Source organism: Sinocyclocheilus grahami, unplaced genomic scaffold (assembly GCF_001515645.1).
Source record: "Sinocyclocheilus grahami isolate Dianchi unplaced genomic scaffold, SAMN03320097.WGS_v1.1 scaffold214.1, whole genome shotgun sequence".
Classification (NCBI taxonomy): Eukaryota; Metazoa; Chordata; class Actinopteri; order Cypriniformes; family Cyprinidae; genus Sinocyclocheilus; species Sinocyclocheilus grahami.
Window position 1 is genome coordinate 562,816 of NW_015505393.1, and position 19,269 is coordinate 582,084.

General features: G+C 38.5%; 1 protein-coding gene across 1 annotated transcript in view; it reads left to right on the top strand.

Moving 5' to 3' along the window:
* The window catches only part of pdia5 (protein disulfide isomerase family A, member 5), a 52,765-nt gene that overhangs the window by 30,921 nt on the left and 2,575 nt on the right, over positions 1–19,269 (top strand). The window contains exons 12-15 of the mRNA XM_016286673.1: positions 325–395; positions 3,232–3,395; positions 4,932–5,062; positions 7,352–7,422. Coding sequence (XP_016142159.1) covers positions 325–395; positions 3,232–3,395; positions 4,932–5,062; positions 7,352–7,422 — 437 coding nt within the window. The remainder of the gene's footprint in view (positions 1–324; positions 396–3,231; positions 3,396–4,931; positions 5,063–7,351; positions 7,423–19,269) is intronic.

The following is a 19,269-nucleotide window of genomic DNA, read 5'->3' on the forward strand; positions in this document are numbered from 1 at the left end:
TGATGGCAAAGCTGAATTTTCATCAGCCATTACTATTATTATTAATATGCTGATTTGGTACACAAGAACCTCAAGATATCACACTTATTCTCATAAATCAGTAGTAATATTATCAAATCTGGTGAAAGCACTACTGTAAAAAATACATTTTTTTATTTAAAAAAAATGCACCTTTTCCTCTTTTTTTATAATTTAAATGAATATTTAAAAAATAATTGTAAAATATTTAAATTATTATTATGATGGATTTTTTTTTTTTTTTTTTCAGATTTATGATCTTAAAATTAATCCCATTCTAATTTTCTTCCTTGTGATGGTTTTTAGGGTGTGGCCACTGTAAGAATATGAAGCCAGAGTTTGATGAAGCTGCTGAGATCCTCAACAAAGACCCAGATGTGAGTTCCTTCACTCTAATTCTCTGACATATAGGGAATGGATAATGTTCATATATTTGCTTGTTGTAAAATTCAAACTGACTTTGCAAAAGACAACATGGAGGCAGGAGAACAACTGTGTACTTAATGAAATGGTTCTAGGTGTGTAATTGTCACTTTGAGGCATTCCTTGTAAAAAGTCTGTGTCCATTTGACTTGATTAAAATAAGCCAACTGTAATTTTCCAGCATCTTAGACAATTTGTTAACAGCCTGCGGTAAATCCAAAAATGTTTTTCTCTTTCAACCTTTGATTCAACATTTCCATGCTTGCATGACATGGTAATTTTTAAGCTTTAAATTTACAACATGAGACATATACAGTTCACAAATATCTCTGGCCATGTTGTGTGAGTGATGTGTTTCTCATTTTCCGGGTGTGTCCGTAGCGCTGGCTCTGTTCTCTAGTCCTTAGTTGCAGGCCAATTGCAGTCACCAGAGCCTTATAGTTGAGTATTTATCTCATTTTCCTTTTCCTCTGTGCTGTCCCTCTAGCCTTCAGCTTGGAGCTACTCGGAGTGATGCTCTTCCCAGAGTTCAATAATGACATGTTATGCATTATCTAATGCATGCTCTAGTCCTCACATCTTCTCCCCCGAGAAAGATGAAGTCATTTATTTTTCTCATTCCCTGTGCTCATGGCCCTACACACAGTTTAAAGAGAGAGTCCACATGTCGAGATTTTTTTTACGCATTTTCAATTTGCATCTCTCTGAGACGTTGGAATAAGGATGTTTAAATGTGCATATATGAATGTAAGACGGGGGTTACGAATGTGACATTTTGTAAGTGGATGGTGGAGAAATTCAAGCGGCCGTGCTTATCTCACAAGTGTGTTGTTGAAATGCAGTGCCATTAATTTAATGAGATGTGTTTGTGTATTTGTCGTCAAGTGGTTTGGTTTGCATACGCTTCTAATTGGCTCACAGCTCCGATAGCTGTCCAAAGATTTTTTTTGGCCCCTGTGGGGTTGGTACCTAAACTTGAACACAAATCCTTTGTTTGTGATAATGACCAAGACTCTCATCATTAATATAAGGTATCCCACTGACAGATGTGTGCGAATAGAGGGAGTTAATTGAGTTTAAGCTGAGGAAACATTCATAATGACAGTCCATTTTGCAGCTATATCATGGTGGAAACAAAGCTGTGCCAAATTGTGCTGTCATATCATCAAAATGAAGCACTTTACCCACTGAATGGTTGGGTTTGCCAGTGTTTATCCCTGGCAAAGTTGCCTCTGGCTGGTCTTTGTTCAGCTGACGCACTTCTAGTAGATAAGTTCTTGGCTCTATTCACTCTACGAGGAAGTCACTCTACAACTTTAACAACAAATTGGTTGCGTTTAAACTGGGGATGTCATAAATCAGTCAAAGTAATAGACCTTTGTGTAAATATAATTTTCTGCAATTTGTGTGGATGACACTTTAGTGTTTTTATAGCAACAGCGCTCTGTCTCACTCGACATAAAGATATATTTCTCAAACTATTGAAATGTGCTAGAAATGCAATGCAAATGTTTTTTTGTTTTTGTTTTAATAAATCACATGAATGAACAGGTTAACTTTAACATTTCCTAATTTAAACAGTTAGATATAAAGATAGACATATTCTGTCTTTAGATGTAAAAAAAAAAATCTAAGGTTAGAACATGAATTTGAGGGAACTGATTCCTATATCCTCAGTCTCCTCTCCTGAGCTTCAGAAATCATTGAATAAATATTCATCTCATCTACTCCACCTACAGGAGGTCCCTTCAAACACAGAACACTATCAGTATTAAAATGGCAACTTGCTCTGTTCTTAAATTGCCTCATGATTTTAATTAAGTTGTCTAAGGTTAGAACATGAATTTGAGGGAACTGATTCCTATATCCTCAGTCTCCTCTCCTGAGCTTCAGAAATCATTGAATAAATATTCATCTCATCTACTCCACCTACAGGAGGTCCCTTCAAACACAGAACATTATCAGTATTAAAATGGCAACTTGCTCTGTTCTTAAATTGCCTCATGATTTTAATTAAGTTGTGCTTAGACATTTGAAACTTAATGAGTTCCATAATTGCTGGAAAGATTTTAGAGAGTGATTTGGGTTAAACATTTGCATCTAAAATGTGCTTGGCACCACAATCACATTGATCTTTTTGAAAAAAATAAAATAAAAAGCAGTTTGCACAGAGTTTAACAAATGGACTAACAATGTCCAACATTTAGAATGTATTTGCACATGTGAATTTGACCAATCAACTGTCAGACAACATATAGTATGGTGTGTTTTTAAGTTGAACGTAAACAGTGCTTTTCTATCTTTGTATATTCATATGGTTTCAGAGCCCAGGTGTGTTGGCAGCAGTGGATGCCACCATTCACAAGTCCATCGGTGAGCGGTTTAAAATCTCAGGCTTCCCAACAGTGAAGTACTTTGACAAGGGGGAAGAGAAGTACACACTTCCTCAACTCCGGAGCAAAGACAAAATCATCGAGTGGCTGCAGAAGTGAGTTGACTCCGTCTTTTCCACTGACCATCAGCATGAGAAATTAAATTAAACGATATCTATATTAATTCAGTAAGTTGTTGCAACAAGAGATATACTGTATAGTATTTTTATTTATCTTTTTATTATTTTAGTATTATTATTGCATTTAAATTAAGGTTAGGCCAGTTAACTATTTGGCATAAGATGTATTTGCACATGTGAATTTGACCAATCAACTGTCAGACAACATACAGTATGGTGTGTTTTTAAGTTGAAAGTAAACAGTGCTTTTCTATCTTTGTATATTCATATGGTTTCAGAGCCCAGGTGTGTTGGCAGCAGTGGATGCCACCATTCACAAGTCCATCGGTGAGCGGTTTAAAATCTCAGGCTTCCCAACAGTGAAGTACTTTGACATGGGGGAAGAGAAGTACACACTTCCTCAACTCCGGAGCAAAGACAAAATCATCGAGTGGCTGCAGAAGTGAGTTGACTCCGTCTTTTCCACTGACCATCAGCATGAGAAATTAAATTAAACTATATCTATATTAATTCAGTAAGTTGTTGCAACAAGAGATATACTGTTATTAGTATTTTTATTTATCTTTTTATTATTTTAGTATTATTATTGCATTTAAATTAAGGTTAGGCCAGTTAACTATTTGGCATAAGAATAGTTTGATCAATTTAATAATAATAATAATAATTCTCTCCATATACAAAATGGGGGGGCGGGGGGGATCCTTGAAAGGCCTGTTTCTGCAATGCATCTCTGCAGAGGCGTTAATGTACAAAACAGATAAAACACAATGGCTGTTTTTGACTGGATGTAGTTGTTTATGTAGGTGTATGGAGGTCTGCACGGGTAAATGCTTGTTTCTGCTTTTATTTATTTATTCACACTTTGTAATATTTATTTCTGATGGAGGTGGATTTAGTGCTCAGCTAAGGTCAGGTACAAGTGAGTCAGAAATTGCTTTTTGTTGTGCTACTCTTACCCTCTGCAATCTCTTAACTCTATAAATAGTCAGGAAGGTATAAATACTAAAAATGTATCCGAGCACCAACTTTGTGGTTTTGTTTTTATATGTTAAAGTGGTTACTGAATGTCACCTAGTTAGAACAAGTGTTAGATTTCTGAAAAAAAAAAAAAAAAATAGATTGTGCAGATTTGTTTGAAAGGGCCACATACATTTGACCTGGAGATATTTTTCACGCGTTACCGAACTTCACTCTCGAAAACACACACTGACTAAAGAGTGACCTGCATGAGGGCTGGGAGCCTGAGAATTTACTTTTACTCTGCTGTCTCCCGACTCTTTGGGATGTGCTCAACAGAGCTTGACTACGATCAATCACTGCTAAACTGACCTCTCAGTGGAAGAGCTTGCCCCTGCTTTGATCCTGGAGCAGTCCTTCTGTGCGGGCATCAGCTATGAGTTTAAGTGCATGACGGTGCCATCTCACAGGTCCCAGAACAGCAGGGCCAAGCCTGTTTTCAGACTCATGCCAAATACTGCAGACTAGTAGTTATGCACTATGATAATACCATGGGACATGGGAAGTCAGGAGAGCCCAAGTTAGGGATTTGTTTAGTCCTGATGTGCTTTTCATGCTTTCATTTCATGTTTGAAATTGTTTATTGCATGATATCCATACAAAGTGGCCCCAAAAAGTATTTTCAACCATATATTTACACTGTTGTTCAAAAGTTTGGGGTCAGTATGATTTGTTAAATTTTTTTGAAAGAAAAATCACCAAGGCTTATTAAAATTATTTTATATAATTAAATGAAATTCTTCAAATGTCTAAATACTTTTGCAGCCATTCAGTTTCGCTGAACTCATGGGTGTAAGTCTAATTACGTCTGCATTTTATTCAGTGTATTAAACTGATTCTGAACATTTGCATCGTTATTACGTAGTGACCTGACTTTACTGTGAGTGTTACAGATTCAGAGATCTCAGCCTAACAGCTTACCTATTTAATCACAGGCGCTTTCTCTCTCTGTTTCTCTCAGTCCCCAGGCCCCACCTCCTCCAGAGAAGTCGTGGGATGAGATGCAATCCAGCGTGAGCCACCTGGGAGCCGAAGATTTCAGGGAATTTCTGAAAAAGAAGAAACACGCCTTGGTCATGTTCTATGCTCCATGTAAGCCTTCTGTTTTTTTTTTTGTTTTGTTTTTTTTCTTCAAAAATACTGCAGCTGTAGTTTCGGTCTCAAAGCACATTTCCAGGCTTCTCCTAAACCTTTAAGCTTTATAGGGAAATTAATCAGAATTTTGTTGCATCCTCCTAAAGAATCATGTGTGATGGCAATTATATAGAGCACTGAAATGTGCAGGTGGCGTAAACTGCACCATAGCTTCCTGCACATAGTTATTGCATTATTTAAAATATTTACAATAGGTCATAACCGTTAAATATGATGTTTGCATCTCTGTATTTTTCTGAAATGGTAAAAGCCATTTTAAATATTTAGGCTTGAGGGAAGATATACTGTGTGTGTGTGTGTGTGTGTGTGTGTGTATATATATATATATATATATATATATCTGTAAAAACTTTTGTTTTTTAAGTGCATATGACAAGACTGAAGCTAGTTTCACTTGTATTTTTTTATATTGTACATCTGCAACAAAAAGCCCCAGATAGTAGCCAACTTGTGTGGACACTCTTCCAATTTGCGCAGATGCTACACTACATTTCAAACTGTTATGAAATCTGGCCAACCAGTCGTCAGGTCTGTGCATTTTCACTAGCAAGTGAGCAGCGATGAGCAACAGCCAACGGAATTACAAGAGGAGGGCTAGACAGTGGGAAGCAGGAGCCAAAAACAAAACATCAAACTGCTGCCCACATCTCCCCTAACACTGTCTCATCTTATTGGTATTCGGCTCATTTTTTTCTTTTTCTCCCTTCATGTTGTTTGTTGACATGTTGTCAAGAATTGTAGTGTTGCTATGTGCCTGAGTTTGTGTGTAAAGTAAACAAAACTCAGGATCATAGCATTAGACTGGGAGACTGATCTTGTAATTTGATGCACGTTCTCTGTTGTTTGTCGAGTAAAGTTTGCACCAGCACGAAATAAAATGAGAAACTGTGTGCAGGTCATTCTGTTTTGTAGTGTACTTGGCCCTAATTCCAGTACTTGTTAAAATATATCCAGATGCATTGCTATAATGAAAATTGATGGGGAATTTTCTGTGTGCTATTTATTTTAATATATATCAGCCATGAATGATGTAATTATGTTATCCATTTAATTATGTATTTGTTTGATTTTGGGGTATACAAAATTATCTGGTTATGTTTTCCCCCTGTAAATAAGCTGACTTGACTCTTTTGTGCTAAAATCAGTCATTGGACTGTTTTCAGTCTGTGCAGCACCACTGTTGGTTGTGCGCACATTTGAGAACATAATTTCATATTAATATGCCCTTTTTTGTATTTGTATTCTTCTTGCATATGATGAAAAATGATTATGTGCTATTTTAAGTACAGCTTTTGCCCACGCTTTGACTTCTTGATTAGCGTATCTAGCTGGGCACTGAGACAGACTCGCATCGACCTTGCATGGGTTTGGAGGCCTGCCCAGCCTTTCTTTTCCTCATATAATGGCAACATGTGCCAAAAGGGAAGGCACACAACTTTATGCTCCATTATTTATAATGACCCTCGTGCGTCTTAAATTAGACCCCTTGTTCCTCACACAAACAGGCCTTTGTTTGCTGCCCTGCAAATTATGACCGTGCCATTAACTGCCATTTAAAAGTCACCAGTTTCCAAAGGGAACTCACTTACTTGAATAACTTTCATTAAAAACGTAAAGTAGCACAAATGTGTGCAAACAAGATTGCGTGACAACCTAAACTAGCAAAGTAAATGAGATGGTTGTGCCATGGCTGTGTAGCCGTGCCATTTGGCAAATCTTTAGCTTTAGGCAGCTGTTTATTCAATGGAAGTCATTGACGCCAAATGTCATGCATAATTTATAAGAATAACACCCTTAGCATCAAAACCACCTCATAAGAACATGATAGAAATTAAAGTTTAGGAGTTATGACTAAGGAGGGTAGAAACTCTTGCCTGTTCTTTAGTAAGTTTGATGGACACATATTGCCTCAGGAAAGCTCCCGCTGGGCCGTCTATGAGAATAATAAAGTTACTTTTGACGAGCTATAAAGTTGAATTGTGTCAGTTTAACCTGCTATATGCAGGCAGTGATGGATTATGTGCATATTTGTTTGTCTTAAGTTATTGTCTTGAAAGTAATGTCTTTTTTTGTAAATAATTCGATCATTGTGTTCTTTTCTTTTGCTTTAGTATTCATCTCTTTGTCTGTTTGTGAATGCTGGGATATATCAACTCTTGCTGTTTGTTCTCAGCATTATAAGGTGAGACAGCTCGATGAATACTTATATCTTACTGTTTTCCCCAGGGTGTCCGCACTGCAAGAATGCCGTCCCTCATATCACCACAGCAGCTGAGCTGTTCAAAGAGGACCGCAAGGTGAGGCTCAACACCATTAAGGAGTTTTCCAGCCACTCTAAATAACAAACCCTTTCAAATGAGTTCCAGGTTCTGTCAAGCTTGTAAAGAATTCGATCATTGTGTTCTTTTCTTTTGCTTTAGTATTCATCTCTTTGTCTGTTTGTGAATGCTGGGATATATCAACTCTTGCTGTTTGTTCTCAGCATTATAAGGTGAGACAGCTCGATGAATACTTATATCTTACTGTTTTCCCCAGGGTGTCCGCACTGCAAGAATGCCGTCCCTCATATCACCACAGCAGCTGAGCTGTTCAAAGAGGACCGCAAGGTGAGGCTCAACACCATTAAGGAGTTTTCCAGCCACTCTAAATAACAAACCCTTTCAAATGAGTTCCAGGTTCTGTCAAGCGCAATCAAGTTCTCCCTCTCTCATTCAGACAGCCTTCACACATCCTAGAATTTAATCTCCAGAACGTTCTCAAGGTCTTCAATGTCACAGTCACTGTGCTGTCTGATGCTGTTCACCTTCAGTCTACTACTTCACATGTTATCTGTGTTGTACTTCTCTGTTGATTTCTATATTATAGTGTGAGGCAGACTATGCTGCCTTAGCCATGTTTTGTCAGTTTAAGTCAAACACTCATTACAAGACCTCTTCGTCCTTTTAAAGACTTCTTTAGTATTCAGTCTTAGTATATTAGTTATTTATTATATGGCTGCATTAAACTGGCACAAAAAAAGCTGTTTTTTTTTTTGCTCACATCTGACACGGATCGTAATTTTTTGCACCTGTGTAAACACAAAAATCAGCATGAGATCCGATTTTTTTCGCATCCGATCTGAGCCACTTCCAAATGTGGTTATAAATCAGATACATATCTGATATCTGGACATCCAGCCTACATCTAAACACACACATCCTATTCCCCACAGAACTCCCAATGATAGGGCGACACGTTTGCCAATAAAGATTGTGTTTTAATGCCGGTGTGCTGTATGCGCTCGCATTTTATTGAGATGGAAACATTATATTGGTAAGAAATTGTACGTTCAGGAGCTGGTTTTCAACCTCTGCCCCATGAAATTTATAAATACAACAGCTAAAAGCTACTTTATATTTCTCAGTAATGAGGTGATAACCGTTTTTGTAATTAAACCAACAAGCTTCACACTCACTCGCGCGTTCTCTCTCTCTCGTTCATTTGAATTAATTTCAATAAATATCATCTTGACCCTACTTTATTTCACTAAAGAATTCTACCTCTAACGAACTGTAGATAAAATAGCCTAATGAATGAAAATTAACGTTATTTTCTGTTATTTATCCATTCAGTCAGATTTTGTGCTGCAAAACATCCATGACAGCCTTTGTCTATGCTGGCAAATAATAATGGCCACTCGACATGAATTATATAAATATTTTTAATAGCACGGCCATTCAAAACCCGAGGGTATACCATGTGCATAGTAAAGTGATAACTGCAGACAATCCTTTAGGGTGGGAATTCATTTAAACAGTCATGTCTAAAGTGAATGTAAACAGACGGGCCAAAAAATCGGATATGGTCAAAAGATTGGATCTGTGCATTAAGACTTGCAGTGTAAATGCAGCCTATGTAGTTATGTAAGTAGTTAATGCAATAGATATCATGAAATAAATGTTAACCAATCAACCATGTTTTTTTTTTTTAACAAAAAGAGAATTTTGAAAACATTTCTTAATAACTCTATTCCATACAACATGAGATCGTCAAGGGCGGGACAAATCATTATGCAGCTCTCAGATATGTCTCATGACGTCAGTTATTCTGTCTATTACCTTCCCGGCCAATTTGCAGACGGGTTGTGAACATGATAATCACATTCATCAACCAATCATAGTGAAGTGGAGGCACTTCCTCCTTTTACATGATATTTCGGCTGTATTCCCCTCTTAAATGCACAGCACGCTTAGAGTTGGCTATGATCTGTGGCATTTTGTTGCAGACTAGGTGAAGACTTAACACATGAAGAGCCGACAAGCTTAAGTCTTGGAAGTGTGCTTGGCTTAAATTTTAAATTCACACATTGCTTTCACTTTGACGAGTGCCGATGTTTCCACTTTTTTCCACTTCAGACACATCTCTCTGAGTAACACTCCATCGCAGGCGTCTACACACTGACATTTCATCGTTCTCTAAATCTTTCCTCTTTCTCCTGAAACTTCTTTGAAAGTAGCTGTCTCTATATTTGGATCTTCAGAGGCCTGTAAAAACATTCCCTTTGGCTTCTTTAACAGCAGACATTTATCACTGGCCATAAGACAGTGATGTTGAATTGTTATTTGCAAATGTCTATAATTCATCAGGCATAACGTCAGTCCTCTTCAATTTCCCTATTGCTCTTAAGTTTAGACTTGCGCATAATCATTATTCAGATGAACGGCATTTGGAAATTCACTTTGCCAAGATTCAAATGGAGCCAGTTTTGTTTTCTTATATTTTGTGCTAACACCCTTAAAGATATTATTAAAACAGATACTGCTTGTTTGAAGACTAAAAGCTCTGTTCATGAAGCTATTTTTTCCACATGTGTAAATCTCTGCTCCTGTCTGTCAGTCACTGCATCTCTCGGTAGAGCTGAATATATATATTCAATATTTTCCAGCAAATGTATAGCTATGAATTAGTTCCAGATCTGGCGACTGCATTACAGTTGCATATCACTTTGCTCAAATGATTCCAGCTACTTCAAAAGTCCTACAACAGCAAATGAGCCAAAACCCACAAAGACAATGACCAAGAAAACAATTATGACAAACAGTAGGATAAAAATAACAAAGGTTTTCCATGTTTTTTCCCCCAGTAAATTACCTTTTTTTTATCTATGGAAAGCACACTTTTTTTCTCCTCTCTCTCTTTCTCTCTGCACGCACACACTTACTTGCTCGGTTTCCATCCAAATTTAAGAGTTTAACTTGTGCGCAACATTGGAATATTGCATAAAACATAAAAATTTCCACACCATTTCCATCCAACAAGTCAAAGAGAACAAATTTGTCCCTTCCTGATAAACTGGCGCTAAATATCAGTAAGAAAAGTAGGCAAAGTCACTGAATATAATAATTTTCATATATAATAAATTACTTGCGGCTCAGAGCGAGCAGACGAAACAATAAATGTGATCATTGCTTTCGGAGGTGGCTGCCTGCTGTGTGGGATCGCAGTCATCTGGGAGGCAATTATACAGAAATACTTTGATGACAGACTTTGCTCAGGCATTTCAGAATGACCATAACAAAATTTGAAATGCTGTGCAACGACATGGTTAGTCAAGTTATCCAGTCCCAATGCACAAAGTCACATGACTTTTCATGCGCATGGAAGTCTATTCAATAACTGTTTTTCCACCTCCCATTATTCGCATGAACTCCTTTTCACACAAGACAAAATCCACCTAATTTGAGCATTAAAACGTTTTTGCGAATTAAGGGACTTTTTTCCCCAAAATTTGTTTTTTTCCATCACTCGTTTTTGATGCAATGCTTCAAAATGCGCATAAAAACAGGGTGATGGAAACATAGCTGTACAAACACACACTCACACACAGACAGAAATATACATGCACAGATATTTGTTGTCAGCGGTGCCCAGCAATCGACTTTTTCAATAAAATAGTTTGCAACTGAAAAGATAAATAACACTAGAAGTGAGGTGATAATGTCACTGTTTTTAGAGCATTTTAACTTAGAATTTATCTATTAGAATTTCGCTGCTTCTGAACACTGTTGAGAGCCGCACAGACTCAGGCATTTCACACAAGCTTTAATATCTCTCTCTCTCTCTCTCTCTCTCTCTCATAACTGCATATCAGTGACTTGTGTTGCTAGCTCTAAAATGACTTGGCAACATAGACTTGAGATGAGATGATTAAGAAATTAGTTTTACACACAAGCGTTTAAAGCTGAACAATGTCTTGGGGTGTGGTAACCGTGGTATAAGCGAAATTGATTGACAATGGGCCGTTCAATTATTGAAAAATAATGCATGGCTGCATTACTACCTCGGGGTGTGCATTATTTTTCAATAATTCAATGGCCCATTGTCAATTATTCCTTCGTTAATTTCCTGATTTTGAAACTGCTCACTCATTCACTATAATACTATACTTCACTATATAGAGAAAGGCTGAAGGAAAATTTACATATTTTACATATGTTACATATGATATCAAGGACTTCCAAGAACACTTCCAGTCTCACCTCTCATACTGAAATGCATTTTCACATTTTTTTATTTATGATTTACTTATGAACTTTTTATGATATACAAGTGCATCTCAATAAATTAGAATGTCGTGGAAAAGTTGATTTATTTCAGTAATTCAACTCAAATTGTGAAACTCGTGTATTAAATAAATTCAATGCACACAGACTGAAGTAGTTTAAGTCTTTGGTTCTTTTAATTGTGATGATTTTGGCTCACATTTAACAAAAACCCACCAATTCACCATCTCAACAAATTAGAATACTTCATAAGACCAATAAAAAAATTTTTTAGTGAATTGTTGGCCTTCTGGAAAGTATGTTCATTTACTGTACATGTACTCAATACTTGGTAGGGGCTCCTTTTGCTTTAATTACTGCCTCAATTCGGCGTGACATGGAGGTGATCAGTTTGTGGCACTGCTGAGGTGGTATGGAAGCCCAGGTTTCTTTGACAGTGGCCTTCAGCTCATCTGCATTTTTTGGTCTCTTGTTTCTCATTTTCCTCTTGACAATCCCCCATAGATTCTCTGTGGGGTTCAGGTCTGGTGAATTTGCTGGCCAGTCAAGCACACCAACACCATGGTCATTTAACCAACTTTTGGTGCTTTTGGCAGTGTGGCAGGTGCCAAATCCTGCTGGTAAATGAAATCAGCATCTTCAAAAAGCTGGTCAGCAGAAGGAAGCATGAAGTGCTCCAAAATGTCTTGGTAAACGGGTGCAGTGACGTTGGGTTTCAAAAAACACAATGGACCAACACCAGCAGATGACATTGCACCCCAAATCATTACAGACTGTGGAAACTTAACACTGGACTTCAAGCAACTTGGGCTATGAGTTTCTCCACCCTTCCTCCAGACTCTAGGCCCTTGGTTTCCAAATGAAATACAAAACTTGCTCTCATCTGAAAAGAGGACTTTGGACCACTGGGCAACAGTCCAGTTCTTCATCTCCTTAGCCCAGGTAAGACGCCTTTGACGTTGTCTGTGGTTCAGGAGTGGCTTAACAAGAGGAATACGACAACTGTAGCCAAATTCCTTGACACGTCTGTGTGTGGTGGCTCTTGATGCCTTGACCCCTGACTCAGTCCGTTTCTTGTGAAGTTCACTCAAATTCTTGAATCGATTTTGCTTGACAATCCTCATAAGGCTGCGGTTCTCTCGGTTGGTTGTGCATCTTTTTCTTCCACACTTTTTCCTTCCACTCAACTTTGTTAACATGCTTGGATACAGCACTCTGTGAACAGCCAGCTTCTTTGGCAATGAATGTTTGTGGCTTACCCTCCTTGTGAAGGGTGTCAATGATTGAAAACCAGAATAGACAGAAATGGAAATTGAACTTGAAAGGGGAATAGCGTTTTGATGTGCAAGAAAGAGCTGCCATATTTAAGTAAATCATGTGTAGGAAAATGTGGATGGGAAATGTGGGAGGGCTTTTCCAGTGGAAGAGAATTGGTCATCTGGCCTTAATTCCAATAAAAATCGGTGCAATAATAGTAAAGAAAATGGCAGGCCAGGTCCTTAAAAATTTTAAAAGCTCAATGAAAGCTCAAAAATGTCCCACTTATGGATGTAGTTTGGATTGGGTTCACTTTTCAGACTACAAAGAGTGGGGTATGCTGCTAAACAATCAGATTTTGCTTTTTTGAGATTTTTTTTTCCCCCTGATATGCCCATTCATTTTTATTAATTGATGCATCAGAGTAATTCTAGTGCAGTTCAGCAAAAGGTCAGATGAATTTGTAAAGAAATATTACCCTGACACTCAAACAAGAAGGTTTGTTTAATTCTATTAAGGGTTTGTGTTTCTGGTTCCACTTAGAGTCCAATTATCTCCTGGTTCCACTGTTCATCCTCTGTTATCATTAGTGCTTATTTCCTTTATGTACAGTCCATTAGTAAACATCTTGAATGGCCTTCCAGCAGCACAGGACTTAGAACCTCATTCCTTCAATTCTTAATATAAAGCCTCCTGTTGTCTCCTCTTGACTATTAAACAGTGTTTTTTTGTAGTGAAAGCCAACAGATGCAGTCCAATTAAATACAACATACTTCAATTGTGGAAAAAGTCTAATGGTGTAAAGCCTAGTCTTGGTTCAGATGTTCTTTTGTTGACCTCTTTTAACTTAATACCACCAAATGCAAAGGAAATAACTTATCTTCTGTAATATTCATGAGCTCACTGGCCGTTTCATTTCCTGTGCGCAATGACCTGGGCTCTTTCGCTGTGAGGTAGTGTTGCTTTCGTCAACGAAAATTATGACTAAATATAGTCGTCAACGAACCTTTATCACGTGACGAAAACGAGACGAGAATGCTGGTCATGTGACGATGACGATAATTAAATGTATAATGCAATATCGTTGACGAATAAAAACGAGACGAAATGTGGCTTACAAAATAAAAACTATGTTAAAATGTCTCTTCATTTTCGTTGACCAAAACGAAATGTTATTTCATCTCGTTATTATTATTATTTAGCAGTATTTCTGTTTCCTGTGTCTCGCTTCAGGGGCTGCATCAGGTCGCACTGTGCAGACGCAGGCGACGTCACTTCCTCAAGCCCCACTCGTGGAATTATGTAGAACAGTGTTTCCCAACCGGGGTCTGTCGAGAGCAGGGGTGCCGTGTAAAAAATAATTTTTTTATATTTTTAAATTGCTAAAATGTTCAAAAAAGCAACTATTATATAATATCCATTTGTAATGACGCCAATAATTAGAGATGCACAGAAATTCCGGCTGCCGAAAATGAGTTCACCGCTCAGGATTCACTTGTGTGTGTGTGTGTGCGTGTGTGTTATCCCGCTCTATGCGTGTGTGTATTATCCATAGACTGTATGGTATTATCCCGCTCTATGCGCGTGTGTGCTCCGCTCAGTCGCTCGCGGCCCATGTGACTGCTCCATTCATATACCGTTCATGCTCATCGGAACAGCAAAGTCCCCTCAAAAATCAAGCAGACAGGAAACATTGATGTTTTACAGTATTGTTTATGTCTGCAATAGCCCTACTGTGTTGTAACAAGAGACTAAAATACAATTTTAGTTAGATAGACTAAATGTCATCAGTTTTCGTTGACTAAAACTAGACTAAAATGCTCAGACTTAGTCGACTAAAGCTTGATTAGACTAAAAAGAGTATGAACGTGACTAAAACTAATAAAAACTAAAATTCACACAAAGACTAGACTAAAACTAAAATTAAAACAGGCCGCCAAAAACAACACTACTGTGAGGTTGATAATTACTGTCTGAGAAGGATCTCTGTGCCTTTGTGAGCAACTTTTTTGTTTAACCTCATCCATCTCATAAACCACCCTCTGTAAGCACAAAATCCAGAGTTTCCATGAGTCTTATGTTGCTTACATCCACTTATTGGTGAGGTTATAGCAAGATCAGTCAAGTGCCAAGAGGGTATTCCATCAATATCAGAATTGGCTGGCAACCAAATTAACAATCACTTTCCTCTCCATTTTCTCCTGTCAATATAAAGACTGAATAATCACAGACACATTCATGTCAACCTCCAGTGAAACCCTGTAATCTTGGAGGATCATCTTTGATTGGTGCACCAAGATCCATAGCGTCGCATTTCATGTGAATTGTTTTTGTCTTAAGAGTGAGAATACTACATGCCAATTTCACTAGATGAATTCAGCTAAACTGATATGATTTGTATAGTTTCAAACATGGTTGCCATGAAGATAAATATTGAGTTATACAAATAGGGCTTTTTGTTTTCACCTTTTCAGTGATAAAATGTACTGAATACCAGTTGACCACTAAAATACACCTTGACTATTATTTTTTTTTCATGCCGTTTGTCGAGACATTTATGGTTCATTCATTTCGCAAACTGCCGTCTTCAGATATCCTAAGCATATTTTTGCTCTTGTTTTAATGTTGGGGTTTTTGCTGTATTATTTTATCCTATGATGCTTTGAATGACCTTTCTTGACAGGAATGTATTACTCATTTTTCATTACCCTAGAGAAAAACAGCAGGCTAAATTCAGGATGTAGTGGTGCAGTGAGTGAAACTATTCAGTCAGTGCCAAAGCAGCTGTGCTGTTAGATTTCACAGTTACGTTTTCACACATTAAAATATCTACTCTAAAGGGCAAAGAAGTTCGATTTTAGGTGCTATTGGCTGTCAGCTTTGGGGGTTTTATATGTTGCTGTCATTCCTCCTTAATTGTTTTTGCATTTCAGAATAAGTTTTATATACAAGCCAATGGTCTTCAAGAAGATTCAAATGTGCTGCCATGCAGCCTTATGGATTATTGAGCAGTGTTTTACATCTCTGTAAATTAGCCCAATAGAAACTCAAAGCATTGTTCAATTCAGTCCACACACTATGCAATATGTATTAATGCAGTTGGTCTGTTTGATTGAAAATGTGTTTCAGATATACAGCTTTCTCTAGAGAAAGTAAATCCTTCCAGGATCTCGGGCACAATGGGTCTCCAAGGGGCTCAGGAGCGTAAACCTGAAACCATGATCAGACAGCATAATTCCTCACCGCACACATAAGTGTACTTTTGTTTCCAAAAAGTCCTGATAGATACAACCACAGCTTTGTATATATTACATTACCATAGCAATACTATTTGATACAACATACTTAGAGGAATCTATATATAATCTATCTTTAATCTATAATCAATCAAGATGGCGCCGCGAATGGCAGCCACGGCGCTGAGCTCCGCAATTCTTCTGCTGTTTTTGTTTGTTTGTTCTGTTTAGTTATTCTTCTACAAGTTTTATCAGAGACAAACTCCTTAACATTAAGCAAATTTTTCCGGTTTTTGATTATTGAGACATTTTGTTGGACATTCTAGTCAGAGGTGCAGCGGTGCTGTTCAAACACGTGCATAGAAGGGGTCATATGATGTTGCTAAAAAGAACATTATTTTGTGTATTTGGTGTAATGAAATGTGTTTATGCGGTTTAAAGTAAAAAAAAACAAATTTTCCACATACTGTATATTATTTTTTCTCCTCTATGCCCCGCCTTTTTGAAACTCGTCGATTTTTACAAAACTCATCGGTCTGAAAAAGCGAGGTGTGCTCTGATTGGCCTGCTATCCAGTGCATTGTGATTGGCCGAATACCTCAAGCGTGTGACGGAAATGTTACGCCCCTCACATACTGTGATACCGTGTCCGGCCGGAGCGATGAGACAAAAACATTAAAACCCATTACAAATGAGGCATTTGTTGCATCCAGTGGGGACATAATTACTGATTATAATGACTTGTACTGTATTTTTACAGTATAATTTACAGCGGCCTAGCGTGAGCTGAAGCCGGGCAAGAGTGAGCTGAGGCGGCAGGGTCGAGAACGGCAGTCCCGGCAAAGGAGCGGTGAAAACGGTGAAAGCCGATCCGGCGATCCACAGCACTAAGTTGATGTATTCCCTCAGCGACCAGCACGGATCAGTTCTAGGCATGACGAAGCGGATATCGTCCTCTTTTGGAAGACCAAAGAAAGTAGTTTCGCTTTCACAACGAAGCACACAGCGTCTTCAGGACATGGCGGCAGCGGCAACAATACTACAGCGAGAATAAAAGTTACGCCTTCTTTCTTTGTGTGAACATTTGGGTGGCGTTATGCAAATCTTCCCACATAGTGAGGTAGATATGTGGGGGCGTGTTCGAACGAGGCGCTTTAGGTAGGCGTGGCTGACTCTTAACTTTTATAAAGAATATCTCTTTGGATTTGAGACTTTAGTCTTTGCAAATTTACAGATCTTCTTTATGCACCAAGAGTTTGTAACACTCCATAGAGAAAGGAAAAAATGAAATCGCATCATATGACCCCTTTAACAAAACGGAATGAACTACTTCTCCTCACCCACATCAACAAGGGCTCTTGTTTTTTCAAACTGTGCTGCATTGTGCTTCTCTGAAACCTGGCTGTGTCAAGCCATTCCGGACAATGCGTTTAATCTGCCAGGCTTCCAGCTGTTCCATCGCGGAAACAGGGAAAACGAGAGGTGGTGGATTGTGTTTCTTCATTAACGGAAGTTGGTTTTCAGATGTAACAATGCTTAAAAAGATATGCTGTTCTAATTTAGAGGCACTCTTCATAAACTGTAAACCTGGGAGTTGTCCTCTATTAGTACACAAATGTATACGTTCCTCCAGACGCGTGAGTGAGCGCAGCGCTGCAACAGCTTGCTGAACAAATAACTGAAATGGAGCAAAGGTACCCAGACTCTCTTTTAATCATTTTTGGAGATTTTAACAAAGCAAATCTTTCCCGTTAACTGCCAAATGTCCCACTAGAGACTAATATATTGGATCACTGTTACACCACAATAAAGGATGCATCCACGGGCAGCTTTGGGGTTCTCTGATCACTGTCTATTTAATCTCATACCAACCTACAGGCAGAAACTGAAATCAGCTAAACCTGTATTAAGGACTGTTAAAAGATGGACTAATAAAGCAGAGCGGGATTTACAAGCCTGCATCGACTGGAGTGTTTTTGAAGATGCAGCCACTGATCCGGACAAGCTCACAGATACTGAAACTTCATATATCAGTTTCTGTGAGGATATGTGCATTCCTACCAGGACATTCCTATCATTCGATAATGATAAACCATGGTTTACTGGGAAACTCAAACAGCTTCGTCATGCCAAAGAAGATGCTTACAGAAGTGGGGATAAAATCTTGTATAACCAGGCCAGAAACAGACTAACAAAGGAGATCAAACTACTCCGAAAACCTGAAAAACCTGTTCAGCCAATGACTCTGTGTCAGTATGGACTGGTCTGTGAAACGTTAAGGTCTGCGTATAGGACGTGAACTGGATCTTCAGAAAATAGAAGACTAAGAAGGCTTCAGGCCCAGATGGTGTTTCACCTGCCTGTTTAAAGGTCTGCGCTGACCAACTGGCCTCAATCTTTACACAGATCTTCAACAGATCACTGGAGCTGTGTGTAGTCCCCTTCTGCTTCAAACGCTCCACTATTCCGGTCCATAAAAAAAAACCAAATCACTGGACTTAACGACTACAGCCCTGTCGCTCTCATGTCTGAAGTCATTTGAGAGACTGCTGTTGACCTATCTAAAAGATTGGACCCTTTCTGGATCCTCTTCAGTTTGCGTACAGAGCAAACATGCAGTGAACATGGGACAGCATTATATTCTGCCACATCTTGATAGACCTGGGACTTATGCAAGGATCTAGTTTGTAGACTTCAGCTCTGCCTTCAATACCATCATGCCTGACCTTCTCTCAGACAAACTGACCCAGCTCTCCGTACCCACCCCAATGTGTCAGCGGATCACCAGCTTCCTAACAGACAGGCAGCAGCTAGTGAGGCTGGGGAAACTCATATCCAGGACTCTCACGATCAGCACTGGCGCCCCTCAGGGATGTGTGCTCTCCCCACTGCTCTTCTCCCTGAATACAAACGAATGCACTGCAAAATATCCCTCTGTCAAGCTCCTGAAATTTGCAGATGACCCTACCATCATCAACCTCATCCACAATGGAGATTAATGTGCTTACAGACAGGAGGTTAAAGAGTTGGCTGTCTGGTGCAGTCTTAACAACCTGGAGCTGGACACACTCAAAACAGTGGAGATGATAGTGGACTTTAGGAGAAACCC